Here is a 17,415-nt window from a genome sequence, read left to right on the forward strand (position 1 = left end):
GGGGGTTAGGGTGGGACGGTGTGGAGGGGAGGTTGGTTGGGTTTCTGATTTTTTTTATTTTTTGTTTTTGGTTTTTTTTTAAATTTTTAGACCAATCAGGACTTGACACGTGTCAAGTGACCTGATATAATAGGTCATTGACTTTTGTTGACCGGTTAAGGATTGAAGAAAAAGAAGACCCCCAAAGTTCGATTATTTCGGTATTAACGAAAGTTGGGATTATTCTGCATAAAATAAACAAAGTTGGGATTATTATTTCTAATTTTTCCTATAATAAACAATAGAAAAACCCAAATTTGAGATTTATCATGTGCAATTGAATTCAACTAACTTAAAATTAATTTTAGTCGTAAACCACATTAATTGTAATCTATGTATCATAATTTATCCAAAATAAGTCAAATTAAATTCAACATAACATTATTAGGCAAAAAAACATAGTGCAAATTAACATAACTTTGTCATGTCAACAACCTCAATTGCAAATCAAAATGAGAGGCCAGGCTAATTTCCCTTCAAATCTCCAAGGTAGGACCATTATATTGCACCATACAGAGTGGCTGGTCACAGATAAAGCAATCCATAATTTCTCTAAGTTCTAGTACTAGAGGAGAGAGAATATCACACATTCTCTCAAAAAAATTTCCAATGGCTTCTTTAGTCATTTACTCACCATCAACAGTAGCTCCTTCATCTTCCCACACAAAATTGTTCAAAATTTGCAATTTTAAGCAGCAAAATGCTAAAATCTTATCACCCTCTTCTTTGTTTGGTAAAAATTTAGCTATTTCTAATGATTTAAACACACAAAAATTAATGAACATGAAAAAAAGATCAAGTCTTGTAAATTGCTCTGTTACATCCCCTGCTCCTCCAGCAGCTCTTCTCTTTGATTGTGATGGTGTTCTTGTTGATACTGAAAGGGATGGTCACCGAGTTTCTTTCAATGACACTTTTACTGAAGTATGTTCTTCACATTCTTTTAAATTTTTTTGTAGAAGATTTTTGGGTATTTAATTGCTCTATTATGTATATAATATGATCAACATTTGGTTGTTTTTTTAGCATTTTGATTATAAAATGTACTACTTGAGTGAAGATTTTTTTGAAATGGGTACTTACTGGTTTTGCACTCGTGTACATTAACAATGGTTATAGTTTTCTGAGGTATACCTGGGTGCACGATAGAGGTTCTAAATTATCAAGTTATCAATGCTACTTGTACCGCCTTTTTTTCACTCTAAGCTAGTGATTGACCATGTATTCATGTTCATGAATTCTAAATTAAGTTGATAGATAAAAGCAATTTCAGATTGAATTTTAATGGGATTTTAGGTGAAGATTTTGCCTAGTTTCCCTAGTAGATTATGTTTTGGGTGAGGAGAAATGTTGAAATTTTGGTGATTTCTTAGGGTTTTATGGTTTATGCTTCAACATCTTCATGAATTCATTTCAGACTTTTGAAATTTGAATGAATGCACAGAGGGGACTGGGTGTCTCTTGGGATGTGGATTTGTATGGTGAATTGCTCAAGATTGGAGGTGGAAAGGAAAGGTAATACTATCTTTTTAATCCTTGTGTCAAAAGCTACTTACTGCAATTGTCACGTCGCCTTAACCCCTCATAATTAAGTATATCATGTGATTTTACAACATTATCCTTATAATTGGATTCCCACCATACCACTTATTAAGAAATTTAATCAAGAATTTAAAAAATATTAGGAAATGCGACAACTTTTTCATGTCATTCTAAAATGTTATATTGTGAACAAAGAATTTATATTGATTTAGGATGAAGGCAGTACATAGTATGGAGTCTTGTGTGTCTTGAACTTTCTCCACCTCCTTTTCGACGGCATTCTTTTCCACCGTTAAAATATTGCATATGTTTATTAACACAACTGAATTACCTTCTTATGCCTTAAGCATTGTTGATTGTATACACTTATGCTTGCTTGTATAGGATGACCGCCTACTTCAACCAGGTGGGTTGGCCAGAAAAGGCTCCTTCAGGTGATGCAGAGAGAAAAGAATTTGTTGCTTCTTTGCACAAGAGAAAGACAGAGCTGTTTATGGCACTTATTGAGAAGAAGCTGCTGCCTCTTCGGCCAGGTGTTGCTAAGTATGTTACTCGAGTTTATGCTTGTGTAAAGTGTTTGTTTTCATCTTAGCTGTGGAAGTGACATCAAACAAATTATGTGCAAATTAAACATTGTTGGAGGAATCACACATTCTTGGCCACTTAACCATATTTCCCTAAACATGGTAAAGAAGCAAAAACAAGTTGTGTTATGGCCTCCATGTACATATTATCTTCAAACTTTGTCAGGATATAGCGCCTTTTTTAATGATGGAACTGCTTTCTGTTCAGCTGTATAATCTCATCATTATGGAGAGGAGACCTAGTAGGTCTAGCTTTTTTCAGATTTCAGTCAACATGAGACTTGTAGGATTCACAATTAAACAAATCAAGTCCTCTGAATTCTTGTTCATTTACAAGATATTCTTGTGTCTTGTTTATCATATTATCAGGCCATTATACATACAAGTATTACAAATTTGTTCAGCTCCACATTTCAGAAGATTATCTAGCTTATAATGAGCCACAAAGGGCAATGATGTAGATAAAATTTGATCCCAAGACTTGGATAGCACTGGACATTTGCACATTATTATTAGAAAGTACATCAATTTAGTTGTTTACTCTTCAGGTAAAAAGATCTGGAATGTTCTGTTCTCATATTGTGCAGGCTGATTGATCAAGCTTTGGGAAAAGGAGTCAAAGTTGCTGTGTGCAGCACATCCAATGAAAAAGCGGTATGCTATGTGTTTATATGCTAAAGCCAATAGCTTTCAATCTCAATATCTGAAAACATTCTGAACAATAAAGATTTATGAGAAGGCGGTATAACATTAGTTTCATTAATCCGAGCTATGATGCCCTGACTCGCATAGGTTGCTAGATCAACATTCAAAATCCTTAAGAAATACAACCAAAGAACAGTGATCAACTGTATAACAGTTTGATTTTATCAATTACGCTTGACCTTCATAGTTCCTTGGAACCAGAAATCACAAGCACCCGCTTTTATTCCTTATGGAAAGACTAATGTGAGGATGCCCCAGTTTCTCATGGTGAGAAACAAATCTTGTTTCTCACATGGCATTTTCGTAAATAAACCAACAATTTTATTCAACTTTACTCAACTGTGGAGTCCACAATAATGAAAAAGTTGTTGATTTATTCACGAAAATGCCCCCATGAGAAACAAATTTCGTTTCTCACCATGAGAAACAGGAAATTTCCCCTTTTGGAATCAGCTTGATAGATGCACTGAACACTGAACGTATTGGTTTCAGGTCTCTGCAATAGTTTCATGTTTGTTGGGTCCTGAGCGAGCAGAAAAGATGCAGATTTTTGCAGGAGATGTAGTCCCTCGGAAGAAGCCTGATCCAGTAAAGCCTCTTTCCTTGTCCTTTCATTTGATATTCATTTAACTGTACAGAGTATATATTAGTATCATCAGGCTTCATTTAATTGTACATAGTATATGTTGCCCTCCAACTTAATCATCTATATTTTCTTGTGTTTTCTTGCTGAGTAAAGCTATCAGTTTTCTTGTTGATTCGTTTATTCTTAACAGGCCATTTATACACTAGCATCCACAACCCTCGGTGTTGACCCTGCAAGGTACTGAAGTAGTTATTTCATGATTTTCTTTTGTAATAGCTAGAAATAAAGGCTTTAAGATGTTAAGCTGTGCTATAAGATCAACAAAAATATACGTAGTAGATCAAATATTAATGTTCTTTCAATGTTCACAGTTGCGTTGTGGTAGAGGACAGTGCCATTGGTCTTGCAGCTGCCAAAGCAGCTGGAATGAAGTGCATAGTGACCAAAAGCGGGTAGGTTGCTGCAGTCTTTAGACTATACACAGTACACCATTCTGAATTTTGCATCAGATCATTACTGTCAAACTTATGATTATTACTGAATGAACTCTCTATCTGTTGCAGTTACACTGCTGAAGAAGACTTTGAGAACGCTGATGCAGTTTTTGATTGCATCGGAGATCCACCAGAGGAAAGATTTGACTTGGACTTTTGTGGGAGCCTTGTTGCAAAGCAGTATGCTAGTTAATATAACCTGTTTATGAGTTGAAGACGAGAGTTTGTAATTATCCAAGGCTTTTAGTGAATGTACAAGCTTTGAGCACTTGAATATATCAATCAACTTAAGTACTTTACTCCATATTTTATAGCAGTAAAGATCACTGATTTTTTGTAATGAGTTAGCTCACTTCTTCTCGTATGTAACAAGCTGTGAATGAAAATCTCACTTCATTGTTTTTTACAATAACGAGTTATAGAGTATTATTTAGATACTATCAATTTTAGGGTCTATTCACATTTACTGAACTGAATTGATTGGAGTTGAGCTAAACTTTATAGAGCTGAAATAAATATTTTATGAGAGAAGAAAATTAGGAGCTGAACTGAAATTAAGCTGAAGTGAATAGGTCTTTAGTAAGGAGCGTTTAATGAGAGTCTGTTTGAAGCATAACTGTGAGTTTTGGTTATGACGAGAGAAGAGAAGTGTATAATGGGAAGAATGAAGGTTTCGCTAAGGAGTGGAGATATTCAAAACAAAAGTTATGAGCAAGAAAATGAAATGAATGAAGGCTAGGCTGGGTAGTAGAGATTTAGGTGAATAGTCCCATCAAAATTAACACATGCACATTTACTTTATCCAAAATACCTCACCCAAGACCTAAACTCTACCTAAAATCATTGTTTATCCTGACTTATAATAGACTTGACAATCAATGTTTCTAATCATGATTAGTTTATTTAAAATAACTAAATAAGTATATTGGCAATAGAATCAAAAATGACTCAACCTGAACTCAAAATCTATTTAAACGAGTCATACTAAAAAATGACTACACCTAAATTGATTCAATCCAAATGACTCGATTACCATCTCTACGAAATCAGCTTCTTTTTAAAAATCATTTAAACCAAAAGAAAAGAGAAATGATGACCAAAATTAGCTACACAAGTACACTACCATTAGGGCATTAGGGGGTACGTGATCAAAAGCATTTATTTTCTTTTCCTTCCCCTTTTAAAGGGTACACTGTACACAAGATCTAGCACATTTGTACCAGTAGGAATTAACAAGTGGACCTACTCATATTCTTCATACAGTTGCTTCTGACATTTACAGAATCAGACCATTTAGGACTAAAAGGCCTCATAATAAGAGCAGTCATTATTAGCACTTTTGCATTTGCCAAATTTGTGATAAATCAACTTGCACTTTCATAAGTTTGATCTTATAGTACGTAGACGTCCTACGGATTACCTTTGTTTTTTTTCTCTGCTGGAAAAGTGGTAATGACCTCATTAGATATTTGAATTACTCACTCAACTCTAATCTCATAACACCACAACTGAGAATTAAAAAGTGACTTCATCTACAAATTTACATCCACACCATTGAAAAGGTAGGACTAATAAAGTAATAATCAACTGAACATTCATATTGAGTTATATCGTAATATATTATACTTTCAACAATCAAATAAACAATCATCTACTCGCAAAGGTATTTTTTTGCCCATCCAAATAACCAATTACTCGTAAACTCATCATACATGTCGTTTAACAATAACTTTTATACAACTCTAATCTCATGACACCACAATAACGACATACAACCGATACAACTTACAAGTATGTAATTCGTACCACACACTCAACTCCAATCTCATGACACCACAATAACGTACAACCGATACAAGCATACACTAATAAACTTTCTATTTATATCAATAATCAAAAACCAATAATCATTCCTTGGGAATATTTTTTTTTTTTTTAAGACACTAAATTTAATGAAGGTATAAAATCAATGAATAAATCAAATACGAGTAAATTTTTTAATTTTTCTAAAAACGACCTCAGTATCAAGCCCAAACCCATCAATACCCTTAACATAAACCACCTCAGAATGCTTAAACAACTTAACCAACGGATCAACACTGAACAAATCATTAGCAGAATACTTATCAGCCCGCTTAGATACCGCCACGTGTAACACACAAACCCCACCAACCTTCAACGTCCGTTCGATCTCCCCCACAAATTTCCCCGGAAAAAGCGCGTGATCAAACACATTCGAAAACTCAAAATCAAAAACCTCATCATCGAACGGCTGAGAATGAAAGTCCCCGAAAACAACCAACGGTGGATACGGCACCAGATCGATCCCAACTGAGTCACTCACTCCGACTCGTTTAAGCGCGGCGACTTCTTGCCCGACTCGAGCCCCGATGCAGAGGGCTTTGGAGTGGTTAGAGAGAAGGTGGGAGTTTTGAAGAGAGAGAAAGAAGAGAGAGAAAACGTGGATTTTACGGGTCCAATCTCGGGTGAGCCAGATTTTACGGAGTTTAGGGTTTAGGGTTTTGTGGAGTTGGTGGGTGAGGTAGGATTGGTAGGAGTTGGTGTAATCGGGTCGGATAATGAGGTCGGCGGGTTTGGGTCGGGTTGAGGAGAGAGAGAGGAAGGTGAGGAAGATGAAGAGAGGAGGGAGGAGAAGGAGGAGTGGGAGTTTGGGGATGGTGGGAAGTTTCATGGTTGTTGTGTTATGTGATTTGTTGCATGGGAGTGTAATGGGGTTTATTTTTTTGGAATTGAATATTGGGTTTGTTGTAAATTTTATATTCTCCGTACTCAACTGTTTGTGTAATTGTGTGTGGGACGTATGATCGTATGAAAGGGCGTCGCTTAAGTGACTATGAGTGAAGCAGTAGGGCACTACTAGTGCTGTATAGGTGTTAATTCGGATGTTAGATTGAATTCGGTAAAGTTAAGCTGGGTCTATTTTTGTCTAAGTTATGTTAAATTATTATGTCTAAGTTAAGGAGTTATGTTAAATTATTATGTCTAAGTTAGTTTATTTATGTCAAATTAAGGAGTTATGTTAAATTATTTATGTTAAATTAAGGAGTTATGTTAAATTATTATGTCTAAGTTAGTCGAAATTTGAATCGAATTTTTTTGGGCTGAATTTGATTGAGTCGAGTTGAATTGGGTGTTGTTTTAACATTTCTATCCATGTAAGGATGATGTGAATAATTATGTGGATTGCTAAACATCGCCCGCAAATCTCCACATAAAGCCCACAAACTTATATTGAAGTTACAATATTGCCCTTGACCTTAAAAAAAAAAACACAACCTCAATAAAAATCAAACTACGGGGATGTCGAGGCTCGTGGCGGCAAGGTGGTTGGCTTGTGGCGGCAAGGTAGTGGTGGCTCGTGGCGGCAAGGTGGTGGTGGCGCCAGGTCCGGCAGCCACGTCCACCGGCCTGGCGTCTGGGCAGGACGCCCAGCCACGGTGAGTGGCGTTTGGGACAGGCGCCAGTCACTGTGGCTGGGCGTCCTGCCCAGACGCCAGGCCGGTGGACGTGGCTGCCGGACCTGGCGCCACCACCAGCCACGGGCCGTCCTGGCCAGGCGCCCCAGCTGCCTTAAATTTTTTTTTTTTAACTTTTTTTTTTTTTTTTTTGGAAAATCAGAAAATTTTTCTAATTTTTTTTTAATGTGTTTGATTTTTTTTTATAATAATTATTAATTTTATGTGTTATTTTTTATAAGTCTAGTATATATATTTTTTATAAAATCAAATAAAAAACATAAATTTCCACATCCTAAATCAAAACATAAATTTAATAAACATAATTTAAAAAATAAAAAAAAAAGCAAAAAAAAAAAAAAATTTAAAAGTAAGGGCGGCGTCCAAACCAGACGCCAGTGCACTGGTGGTGGCGCCTGGCCTGGACGCCAGTGCACTGGTTGAGGCGCCTGGGCTAGACGCCAGTGCACTGGTTGTGGCGTCTGGCCTGGACGCCAGTGCACTGGTTGTGGCGCCTTGCCTGGACGTCCTTGCCATGGTTCCGGCGTCCAAACTAAGCGCCACCTCGTTTTCCGTCGAAGACGACGTATCTCCGGCGACCCTCGCCTCTCCGGCCTCCCTGGGCAACCCAGTACGACTCCACATTTGTTAGATCGAGATTTGTTCACTTTGGGTACGATTTTAGAAATGGGCAAAATTGTCAAACCATGTCTAATTTGTGGGCTTTATGTGGAGATTTGCGGGCGATGTTTAACAAATCCCATAATTAAATACTCTTTATACGGTATATGACCCTTTTTCCATCGATAATGCTATTAAATTATCCAAGTTCTAAAATATGTTCTGGTTTTACTTTCCTAAAATTAAAAAAGGGACTCTTTTACGATTTTTTTATTTTATTTTTTATATTTTACCAATTTAGAAGAAACCGCTACTTTATCCATTGGATGTTATTGTGGTTTGGTTTTTAGATTTTAAAAGTCATATAATATACTTCGTATTTGATAAAAATAAAATAAAATAAATTGTCAAATTTATTAGAACCATTTACCTATTTTGGATTGTCCGGAAAGGTACGTCAAACCACCTTTGGAATTACATCATTTATTTCAAACGAATGCTTCAACTGATATAAAGTGGTTCCCAACAACTTAAAAGAGCAAATGGTAACGAACAGGCCCATAAATAAAAAGACTAAAAATGGTAAGAAGAAAAGTGTACATGATGGGATGATAGATGTGAGTCTCATGACATTTAAAGGCAATGCAAGGATTATCTGATCTACTTGAGACTTTGAGAAATGAGAGGTGGGTTTAATTCAGTTGTACATATTTGTCACCTGAATTCTACCCTATCCTTTTTTTTTTGGGTGATTTGTACAGTTGTACTTTTGCTTATTCTTTTGTGGTTCATGCTTTTATACTTCCTTCAACATGGATTTTTGCATAAAAATAGAACTAACATGGAGTAATATTTTATTGCACGAAATTTCCTATATATTTTCGGGATAATTGATACATTTCTCTCTTTTGTCCATTGTAAAATAGCTTATCACTTAACACGTTTATATTGATGGAAAAGAACAATCATTGTTTAATATTCCGATCCGTAGAATTCTCACTAAATGTACTATACAGTAAAAGCTCCTTTTATGATCTCCATTCATAATTTTCTTAATCTAAAACAGTGGGAGGAATTGAATGAAAAAACAGTAGACCTAATTTTTTTTTTAAAAAAAAAAAAAAAAAAGTTACACCTTTTATTGTATTTAATTTGTTATGTCAAAGTTAATAAAAAGTTTAAAACCTCTTGTTGTATCTAGCGATTGATCCGATATTCAAGTTTTATGTTTGTCTTATGAAAGCTGCCTGATTTATTATTCTGATATATGAATATACTCCATGTAATTACATTCAAGGAATTTAACTTTTTCCACTACATCTTGATGCTATACATACAGAAGCACACTGATCCTATCAAAAGTGTAACAATTAATCACTAGCACCACCCTTTTCCTCATACTTTGATTGCATGCTATTCAATATCACCACCTCTAAAGCCACAGCACCCGCGACAATCAACGCAAGCAGACCTTGACTACCGCCCCCTGAAGCACCCTCACTTTCAGCAACTTCGCTTGCAGCAGAAGCACTAGGCACAATAACAGCACTTGATGCAGCAGTTAATAGCCCACCAAGTCCGAGTCCAACGAGTGTCATTTTCTCGCTTCTCATTCTGTTAATCTGGTTCAATGCAGGTCCCAGGATGTTGAAGAGCACCCATCCTACAGCAGCTGCAACAGGCACCAGAAGGATAAGGCCTCGGTTATCTTCCTGAGGCGACTCGACTATTTGCTTTGCTGCTAAGGCTAAAGGGGAAGTAGCAAGGGGTGAAAAGACAGTACTAGCTACTGCCAATTTTTTAGCAAAAGACAATGGTTTATCAGGCTTGTTAGACGGTTTTAATGACCGGGAAACAGGTAGCAAACCGGGTTTTGAACATGATGAACTAATGATGAAGTGATACTTGGGGATGTGGATTGCAATGGAGGATGTTGTTGCAGCCATGGAGTTTACACGAATAAAGCGAATAGAGTGATTTTGAGTTGTGTGAGGTTGAAGGAGCAAGTTTACTTTTATGTAATGCGCAGGAGAATATTCGAGAGGATTGAAAGGGGGTGTCCTGGAGAATTCTAACAAGAATCCAGCAAGTTCTCTTTCGTTTGTATGGACACTGATAAACTGTATGTAAAATGCAATCACATCCACAAATTGTAATGTGCAATAATAAGTCATTTTCAAGACAATTTATTTATGTACGACTCAATTTTATTTTATTTTTGCTGAATCAGTGGGATACAAGAGACTCATGCCCATACCTGGTTTTGGGCAAGCTATCCAGCCGAGTAGCGAAACCGATGATTAGCAGTTCAAACCTGCATGCAGTCTTATCACTGTTACTCGTAACTGATCAATAATTTGATTGTATTAGCCAAACATCACAAACCAGCAAATTTTGAGGTTTTCTAGTCCAACCATATAAAACTTCAATGATATGAATAAGATCTTAGTCAAGATCACATTCTTATTATTATCTTGACAAAAACAAAGAAAAATTAAATCACATTTCCTGCTTGGATAATAAACTGTGATACAGATCAGTGATCTCTGATGGAAAATGTCATTGGCTAGTGTAATAATTGGCTAATTTTGTTTGATCCCTATATACAGCGATGAAGTGACCTGATTTTGTACCAAATTACTTTCCTAATAAAATACACAGACCCGATCAGCAGAATACAGCTTTACTGAAGGACTTCCCAGGGAAAAGGCTGAGGAAACAGCGTAGATACTAGTTTCCATGATGAGCAATCAGCATAAGTTGTTCGTACCACTCACAATTCCCTCAAATTCATGAGGTCAACTGGTCAAGCACATAGAAACAATCATTGAACGAGATTATCCTTGACCTGGTGTGATACGACTCTGGTCAGCAATATCTAAGTTGAAAATGCATGTTCCCAGAAACATGAAACCTTCTACTATCGATGACAATCTTGTAGCTGACCTACTGTACTGGCCCATGTGAATATGTGATTACCAAAACCAGATACATTACTCAGTCACTCAGCACAGGAATGCTAAGGCAGGCATGATGACCATTCCTTCAGCTACATATTGCAGGATATTACCATGAATAATCAGCTAAAGACAATGGATGGCGTAGATTCTCAGCCAAGGCATTTTTGCAGACGAATCCAATTTTTTAGAAATGTGAAATGATTACAGAAAATCCCATCAAACTCTCTCATTGGGTCGTGATTTCACCCCCAATCATGGAAAGGATAAATCTATTCTGAACCATCTTGGATGTATATCTTTTTCCAACTTCATCCAAATTATTCCTGCATTATGCTTGAAGGGAAACTTTTGCATATCTTGGACAGAGCCATAACTTTAACCATGTTAGATTTGGCAGAATCTAAAAGGGGATCAGCCTGCAAAGCCTTATCAAAGCAGAACTTTGCTTCATCCAGTAGGCCCTGAACAACAAATACAAGACCTAGATTGTTGTATGCAGGAGCATATCCAGGTTGAAGCTTAAGTGCTTTTGTAAACATAGCTTTTGCACTATCGTATTTCTTTTCCTGCCTGTACAAATTCCCTAGGTTTGAAAATATTGCATGTGCTTGCTGAGAAGAGGCCAAAATTAAAGCTCGTTTGAAAGCTTCCTCGGCTTGAGACGGTTCATCTGCTAATTGTAAAGAGATACCAAGATTGGACCATGCATAACTGCATTCCCTAAAGCGAGATACTGCAGCTTTGAGGTACTTCTGTGACATTTTAAACTGTTGGGTGCGGAGACTGTGGAGCCCTAATTGGTGCCAGTGCACAGCATCATCTGGGTCCTCTCCAATTGCCTGTGAAAAAAGAGGCATTCTTGAGATCAAGCCACAAAGGTCACTTTGTCTAAACTACTCTAGTTGTAGCTTTAAGAAACTACAAGCCCGATAACTGTTGCTAGAAGAGGGTAAGAACCAGCTCTCTGCATCACTATAAGGGTTCATTATTAATATTTCCTCTATTTTGTTCTTGTCTTAACTGGATGGAGGGATTACTAAGCTAATTACATTTTCTAAATTTTATTTGTGAGTCTTTGTGGAAGAGGTTGTATCACTCATATCAAACTTATTGCTTTAACTTTTAAGACATATATTCCCTACGCAGTTGTAATTTTTTATAGTTTACACTTATAAAAAAAGATTGAAAGTCTATGCCACAAAAAATAAAAAATAAAAAAAATAAAAAATAAATAAATTGAAAGCATTATCCATAAAAAGTTACAGTTATTGAATTTTTAAGATAAAAGTAGCAATTTATTAACACTAATTGTAAAGTTCAAAGGAGTTGTAACAAATGTGCTTATCTATTATTAAAAACTTGCAATTCTTTAAAGATCAAAAATTAAACCGAAAAATCAGCCAGATATTTTAAAACTCTTCAGATCGAACAAAGATGTTAGACTAACCTCATTTCAGCTAATTCAGAGGTAAAGTAACAAATTGACTCGTCCAACTTCTTAGAAAGTAATATAGGACAGCTTGAAAAGATTTATCTCTAAAAAAATTATAAAAAAAAAAAAAAGCAGATACCTTCCATTGAAATCATAGACGTCATACTCATGTGATATCCTCGTCTAAATAATTTGTAATATGAATAAGCATGTTTAGGTTGTCCCCCCCCCTCCCCCTCTCTCTCTCAGTATGTCTAACTTAGCCACTAGCACACCAATAGAAAAAGTTTCACTACAATGCATCTCTTGTATGATTAAAAACACATATCAATGTACCTGCTTTAAGCTGCAAATAGCATGCTCTTCAACTTCCATCAACTCCTTCTGTTCAGTTTCAAATGCTGCTGCAATTTCATGCTGAGCCTGATGAACCATAGCAAGTCCAGCCCAAGCAATTGGAGGATCAATCAGCAAAGGATCTGCTTCTCTTAGTATCGAAGCCATCTCATTACCAGCCAAAGATATCTGTTCACTGGGATTTTGTGACCTTTCAGCATCCTTGATACGGTGGATAGCAATAGCATATCGAGTAGACATACAGTTGGGCTCGAGTTTTGCTGCCTGCAAAAAGTAAAGCAGCATTACAAATTACATGCAAAAGACACAGTAGTCTAGCCTAAATATATATACAACTGTAGCTAGCTATTTTTCAGATATCAACAGAGACTTGTTCACATGAAAGGACAGCTGAAGGACACAAACTGATTTCATCAGAAAGGTCAGGGAGTACAAAGACACCTTTTCCAAGCACTTGCTAGAGCTTCTATAATCACCACTAATATCATATGCATTGGCAAGATTAGCCCATGTATGAGCTGCTTTAGGATCTGCTTTGACTGCAGCTAATAGACATTCCTTTGCCACATTGATAGCAGCAGCAGAATCTGACTCTGCACCAGCTTCCCCAGCACTGGCTCCAGCTCCTGAAAATTAGGGTTAGAAAACTAACATTGGTAGTAGGAGACAAGACAACCATATAACAGCAATATGTAATAGACAATAGCAAAAAGATCCACTAAAGATTTTACACTGGACAAAAGCAGAAGCAACAAAGAAATGTGTACTGTAAAATAAAGTTAGGAAACAAGTAATTCAAACCTGCAACAGCTGAGCCATACTGGTACAGCAAAATGGTAGCATAGTTGACAAGAGCACTGGGATGGCCTTGATCTTTCAGAATAAGCTCCTGGAAACATTTTGAAGCAGCCTCCACATTCCCACTGAAATTATGAATCAGGTATAAAGAAAAGCCGTAGAACACCAGCATCAAAAGATGACTGAGAACATTTGAATACAAAAATCCTGGTCACTGATGCAAACTACACTAACACAGCCAAGCAAGGAGTGAACCACACAACACATCAAAAGGACACTGACCTTAATATATACCGGATGGTAGAATAAGTGAAATTTTTCCATAATCAACAAGGAAATCAAATAAGCCTTTTTCTTTTAAAAAAAAATTCTGAAGCTTAATCCATGCTTTCAATTTTTCAAAAAGATTCTACAAACAGTTTCAATAATTTACACATGGCATATTTAACCTCATGTGTAATGAAGAACTTTTATGATTGCAAAGGAGAACCAGTAAGCCGTAAGTGCATGAAAGAGATAATATTAACCACATTCCCTTACCTCTGCAAATGAGCAAGACCAAGATTTGCAAGGCAATCCAAGTTGTGAGGTGCCAAGGCCAACAGGGAAGACATAACTGAAATAGCACTCTATAAAAATAAAAATAAAAATAAAAGTCAGATTTGAATGCAGAATAAGCCGTAAGCGCATGCAGAATAATGTTACAGTTTCTTAACATACACATTTAATAGTAAGCAAATTTACCTCCAAACGACCAGATTTAAGAAGCATAATTCCTAAAGTGTTCCACACAGGTACTTGTCTAATATCTGACATCACAGATTCCTTTAGCTTCGAAAGAATTTCTTCCAGCTCTTCAGGTTCAAGCTCTTTATCTGAAGCACAATCTCCAAGACTTTCTAGGAGGAGGCACTGAACAGCAAGGAAGGCAGCAATTTTAGCACAAGTATACATTAGGAATAAACATGTTCATAGGACTAAGATAATTTTAAAAAGCTCCTTGTCGTTATCTTAATCCCATCTCTTTCTTTCCTCTCCTTACTTCCCTCTCCTTCCCTCCCTTCCCTTACATTCCTAAAGGGCTAAGCCGTCTAACCAAATAACCTGTAAATAATTAGTGAGTTCGAAAGGTTTGGAAGGAAAATAGTTCCTAGCCTTCTTTCCTCACCTTCCTTCCCTCCAATATTTGTTGCCCAAACACAATTTAAATGTGAATATCATTCTTAAGTATCCCAGCCAAAACAGACTTCAAGAAATTAGAACAAACACCTGTGCATGATGCATTTGGACCAATGATAACAACTCTGGTCGGTCAATCTCCTCATCAGACCGGAGTAAAATCTCTGCTGCCTTCTCGTAGTCAAGCACTGCCTGAAAAAAAGTTCCACAATTTAGCCGCAAAGATAAGTAGAATGAGTTGAAACCCAAAAATAAGTTTTAAGACCTTAGAGCAACCTTTTGAGGCTGATTCAATCTCTGGTACATTAAGCCAAGTAAAAAGTGAGCATGAGCATTTTTTGGAGCTTTCCTTGCCACATGTATCAAACCCTACCGACATAGGAAATTTGTTATGTTACAAACAGGGGGGGGGGGGTCATTATAAAATAGACTGAAAATCAATTGCCAATAATACTAATAAAAAAAAAGGGACTAAAAATAATTGTAAGACTCCATGATTCATCAAATTTCCAGTACTGCCTCGATGAGACTTTTGTCTGAATTTCTATCTTGAACAGTACTAATCTGTGAAATGAGTGTATATTGCACAATATACTAGTGAATTGACAAAAAAAGAAAATTGAAGCAATGCAGGGTTCATCATTAATACCAGGGTCTTATCTGTTCTAGCTTCTAGGTAATCATTTGTCTTATAAATCTAATACAGGTGTCTCACATACAAGAAAAGAAGACCAAGACAATTGCTTACAGCTACTTGCCAAAATTCTTCTAACCAAGCTTAAAAACCAACCCGTTTAAGCTAGAAAAGCCTACAAACCTTAGCAACATATCCGCAAGCAATTTCACCTCTGTTGATACAGATTGTACTATGAGTAAACAAAAGGTAATTTCACCATTCTTCATTACTCTTTGAAGCTATGACAAGTGCAAAACATCCAAGTAGACCTTTTGATGAACCTGGCACAAAGCTATTCTTCTTTCAGCCTTTGGCATTGCCTGTGATTTGTCCAAGACCCTTTCAAAGACAAAGACTAGCAATCTAACATGGGAATCTGTCTCTTCATAGAACCTCTAAACTACTCCATACTTCCAAAAGTAATTTTGCGCAGATAGAATTGTGCAGAACAATAAGCAATTGTAACACTATTCAACATCTTTCCAACACAACTTACTGCTTGAAAACAACAATGACTAAAACATTAAGAACCAACTCACAGTTTTAAGGCTGCTAACTTTTTCTTCTCGGGATGACGGAGTCCCTTGAGAATGTTGATCTCCCTCCGCATCCACCCCACAGTCAAGATGGTCATCTTTTCCAGACCTTGAACGGCACTTCCCCATTTTATTTAACCTTCTAGCTTCGCCATCTACAACATCACTGCTTTCTTTTACTAACAAGGGCAACTTTTCCTGACCACTCTCACTAATTATTAACCTGCATAAATAAAAATTAAGCTTCAAAATTGCTTCTCACAAATACCCAATCACTAATAGCTGAATTAAAATAACTTTTGTCCAATAATAACACATCAAATAAGACAAATTGAATCATAGACTTCAGAACCTCTACCACTCAACCGAAACAAAACAACTAGCTTACTTGAAAAGTCTATGAGATCAAATTTCTGAATTTCATCTACATCATTGCCCTTAGCAGCTCTAGATACACCCAAGGGAATAAATAACATAGAACAACACATCAAACAACCAAAAAGACTACACTTGGTGACCTCAATACCTACAATCGACAATATTTTGGATTACTATCATAATTTAACTTTTCCTGACTACTCTAATGGATTGTTAAGAATGTTAAATTGTATAAATCAAAACAAACAATCAAATATATGGTTTTAAGCTTGTAATAGTTCAATAAAATTCTACAACAAACAGTTGAATGAAAACAACTTAATTATATTAATAACATATTAACCATGCCAAATTGAACCATGGACTTGAGAACCTCTACCACTCAACCGCAACAGAACAACCACTTTAGTCAGCATGGTATCGGGTATAACCCGACAACAAATCCCGTCTACATCATTGCCCTAACAGAACAACACAACAAACCAGCAAAAAGAAAAACCAAATTGTGAGACCACAATCATATAAATGACGTCCTTAAATTTAATTCCACCGCAAATTAAATTCCTTACACACTCTGCCTTAGCCAAAGCCTCTAAGTTGTTAACACCCCTCTAAATTTTGTCCAAATGGGTAACCAAAATTCCAAACAAAATAGAATTTTTGCCCCATTTCTAAGCTAAAAATCATGTTTTAGCAACTGGGTAATTGCTCAAAATTCCAATTAACCAATACTAGCAACAAAATTTATCAAAACAATGAAAAAATAACAAAAAATCCAAAGAGAAAGGAGAGAGAAAGACCTAGAAGGAAGAGGGGGAGAAGGGTTGAAGGGGTTGATGTCATCCTCGTCAAATTCAGGAGGATCGACATTTAAGTCGGCCAAAACGACGAGTTTCATAGGGTGTGCCTTCTTCTCCGAGGTTTCTCCGGCGGCTGACATCTGCAAATTTGCCAAAGCCTTCTTTAAGAGAGAGAAAGATATTTAGTTGTTTAATTAAAAGGGAGAAAGTGCGATTTATTATTACAGCAGCACTGTCGAACTGTATCTGTAT

General features: G+C 36.4%; 4 protein-coding genes across 5 annotated transcripts; 1 reads left to right on the forward strand and 3 right to left on the reverse strand.

Annotated features, from left to right (window-relative positions):
* The first annotated feature begins 572 nt into the window (after nt 1-572).
* LOC110726829 (CBBY-like protein) lies at nt 573-4,356 on the forward strand. Its single transcript, XM_021906353.1, has 8 exons — nt 573-963; nt 1,484-1,554; nt 1,966-2,124; nt 2,753-2,819; nt 3,363-3,458; nt 3,647-3,693; nt 3,828-3,908; nt 4,020-4,356. The coding sequence occupies exons 1-8, from the start codon at nt 649-651 to the stop codon at nt 4,141-4,143; spliced, it is 960 nt and encodes a 319-aa protein (XP_021762045.1). The 5' UTR covers nt 573-648; the 3' UTR covers nt 4,144-4,356.
* Nucleotides 4,357-5,522: 1,166 nt separating this feature from the next.
* On the reverse strand, nt 5,523-7,163 carry LOC110726619. The gene has a single exon (XM_021906091.1). The coding sequence runs from the start codon at nt 6,640-6,642 to the stop codon at nt 5,929-5,931; it is 714 nt and encodes a 237-aa protein (XP_021761783.1). The 5' UTR covers nt 6,643-7,163; the 3' UTR covers nt 5,523-5,928.
* Nucleotides 7,164-9,275: 2,112 nt separating this feature from the next.
* LOC110726832 (photosystem II core complex proteins psbY, chloroplastic-like) lies at nt 9,276-10,392 on the reverse strand. Its single transcript, XM_021906356.1, has one exon. The coding sequence runs from the start codon at nt 10,219-10,221 to the stop codon at nt 9,418-9,420; it is 804 nt and encodes a 267-aa protein (XP_021762048.1). The 5' UTR covers nt 10,222-10,392; the 3' UTR covers nt 9,276-9,417.
* Nucleotides 10,393-10,479: 87 nt separating this feature from the next.
* On the reverse strand, nt 10,480-17,411 carry LOC110726830 (UDP-N-acetylglucosamine--peptide N-acetylglucosaminyltransferase-like). 2 transcript variants are annotated; one of them, XM_021906354.1, is made up of 10 exons: nt 17,164-17,408; nt 15,989-16,208; nt 15,050-15,142; nt 14,864-14,965; nt 14,339-14,506; nt 14,135-14,223; nt 13,598-13,719; nt 13,238-13,422; nt 12,776-13,060; nt 10,480-11,846 (listed from the first exon to the last, which is right to left on the reverse strand). In XM_021906354.1, exons 1-10 carry the CDS (start codon nt 17,301-17,303, stop codon nt 11,325-11,327), a joined length of 1,926 nt encoding a protein of 641 aa, XP_021762046.1. In that variant the 5' UTR covers nt 17,304-17,408; the 3' UTR covers nt 10,480-11,324. The 2 variants fall into 2 exon arrangements, with proteins under 2 accessions (XP_021762046.1, XP_021762047.1); XM_021906355.1 differs by lacking the exon at nt 15,050-15,142 and having other exon boundaries at nt 17,164-17,411.
* Between the last annotated feature and the right edge of the window lie 4 nt (nt 17,412-17,415).

The sequence above is a fragment of the Chenopodium quinoa genome, unplaced genomic scaffold, assembly GCF_001683475.1.
Source record: "Chenopodium quinoa cultivar QQ74 unplaced genomic scaffold, ASM168347v1, whole genome shotgun sequence".
Taxonomy (NCBI): domain Eukaryota; kingdom Viridiplantae; phylum Streptophyta; class Magnoliopsida; order Caryophyllales; family Amaranthaceae; genus Chenopodium; species Chenopodium quinoa.

Bases quoted from the DNA above. Each gene is read 5' to 3' on its own strand.
- LOC110726829 (XM_021906353.1), top strand. From the start codon at position 649: ATGGCTTCTTTAGTCATTTACTCACCATCAACAGTAGCTCCTTCATCT. The intron at 2,820-3,362 runs GTATGCTATGTG...TATTGGTTTCAG, and splicing joins GCACATCCAATGAAAAAGCG to GTCTCTGCAATAGTTTCATG. The intron at 3,459-3,646 runs GTAAAGCCTCTT...TATTCTTAACAG, and splicing joins CTCGGAAGAAGCCTGATCCA to GCCATTTATACACTAGCATC.
- LOC110726619 (XM_021906091.1), bottom strand. From the start codon at position 6,642: ATGAAACTTCCCACCATCCCCAAACTCCCACTCCTCCTTCTCCTCCCT.
- LOC110726832 (XM_021906356.1), bottom strand. From the start codon at position 10,221: ATGACTTATTATTGCACATTACAATTTGTGGATGTGATTGCATTTTAC.
- LOC110726830 (XM_021906354.1), bottom strand. From the start codon at position 17,303: ATGTCAGCCGCCGGAGAAACCTCGGAGAAGAAGGCACACCCTATGAAA. The intron at 16,209-17,163 runs GTCTTTCTCTCT...TTATTTATGCAG, and splicing joins TCTCCCCCTCTTCCTTCTAG to GTTAATAATTAGTGAGAGTG. The intron at 13,423-13,597 runs GTTTGAATTACT...CCTAATTTTCAG, and splicing joins GTATGGCTCAGCTGTTGCAG to GAGCTGGAGCCAGTGCTGGG.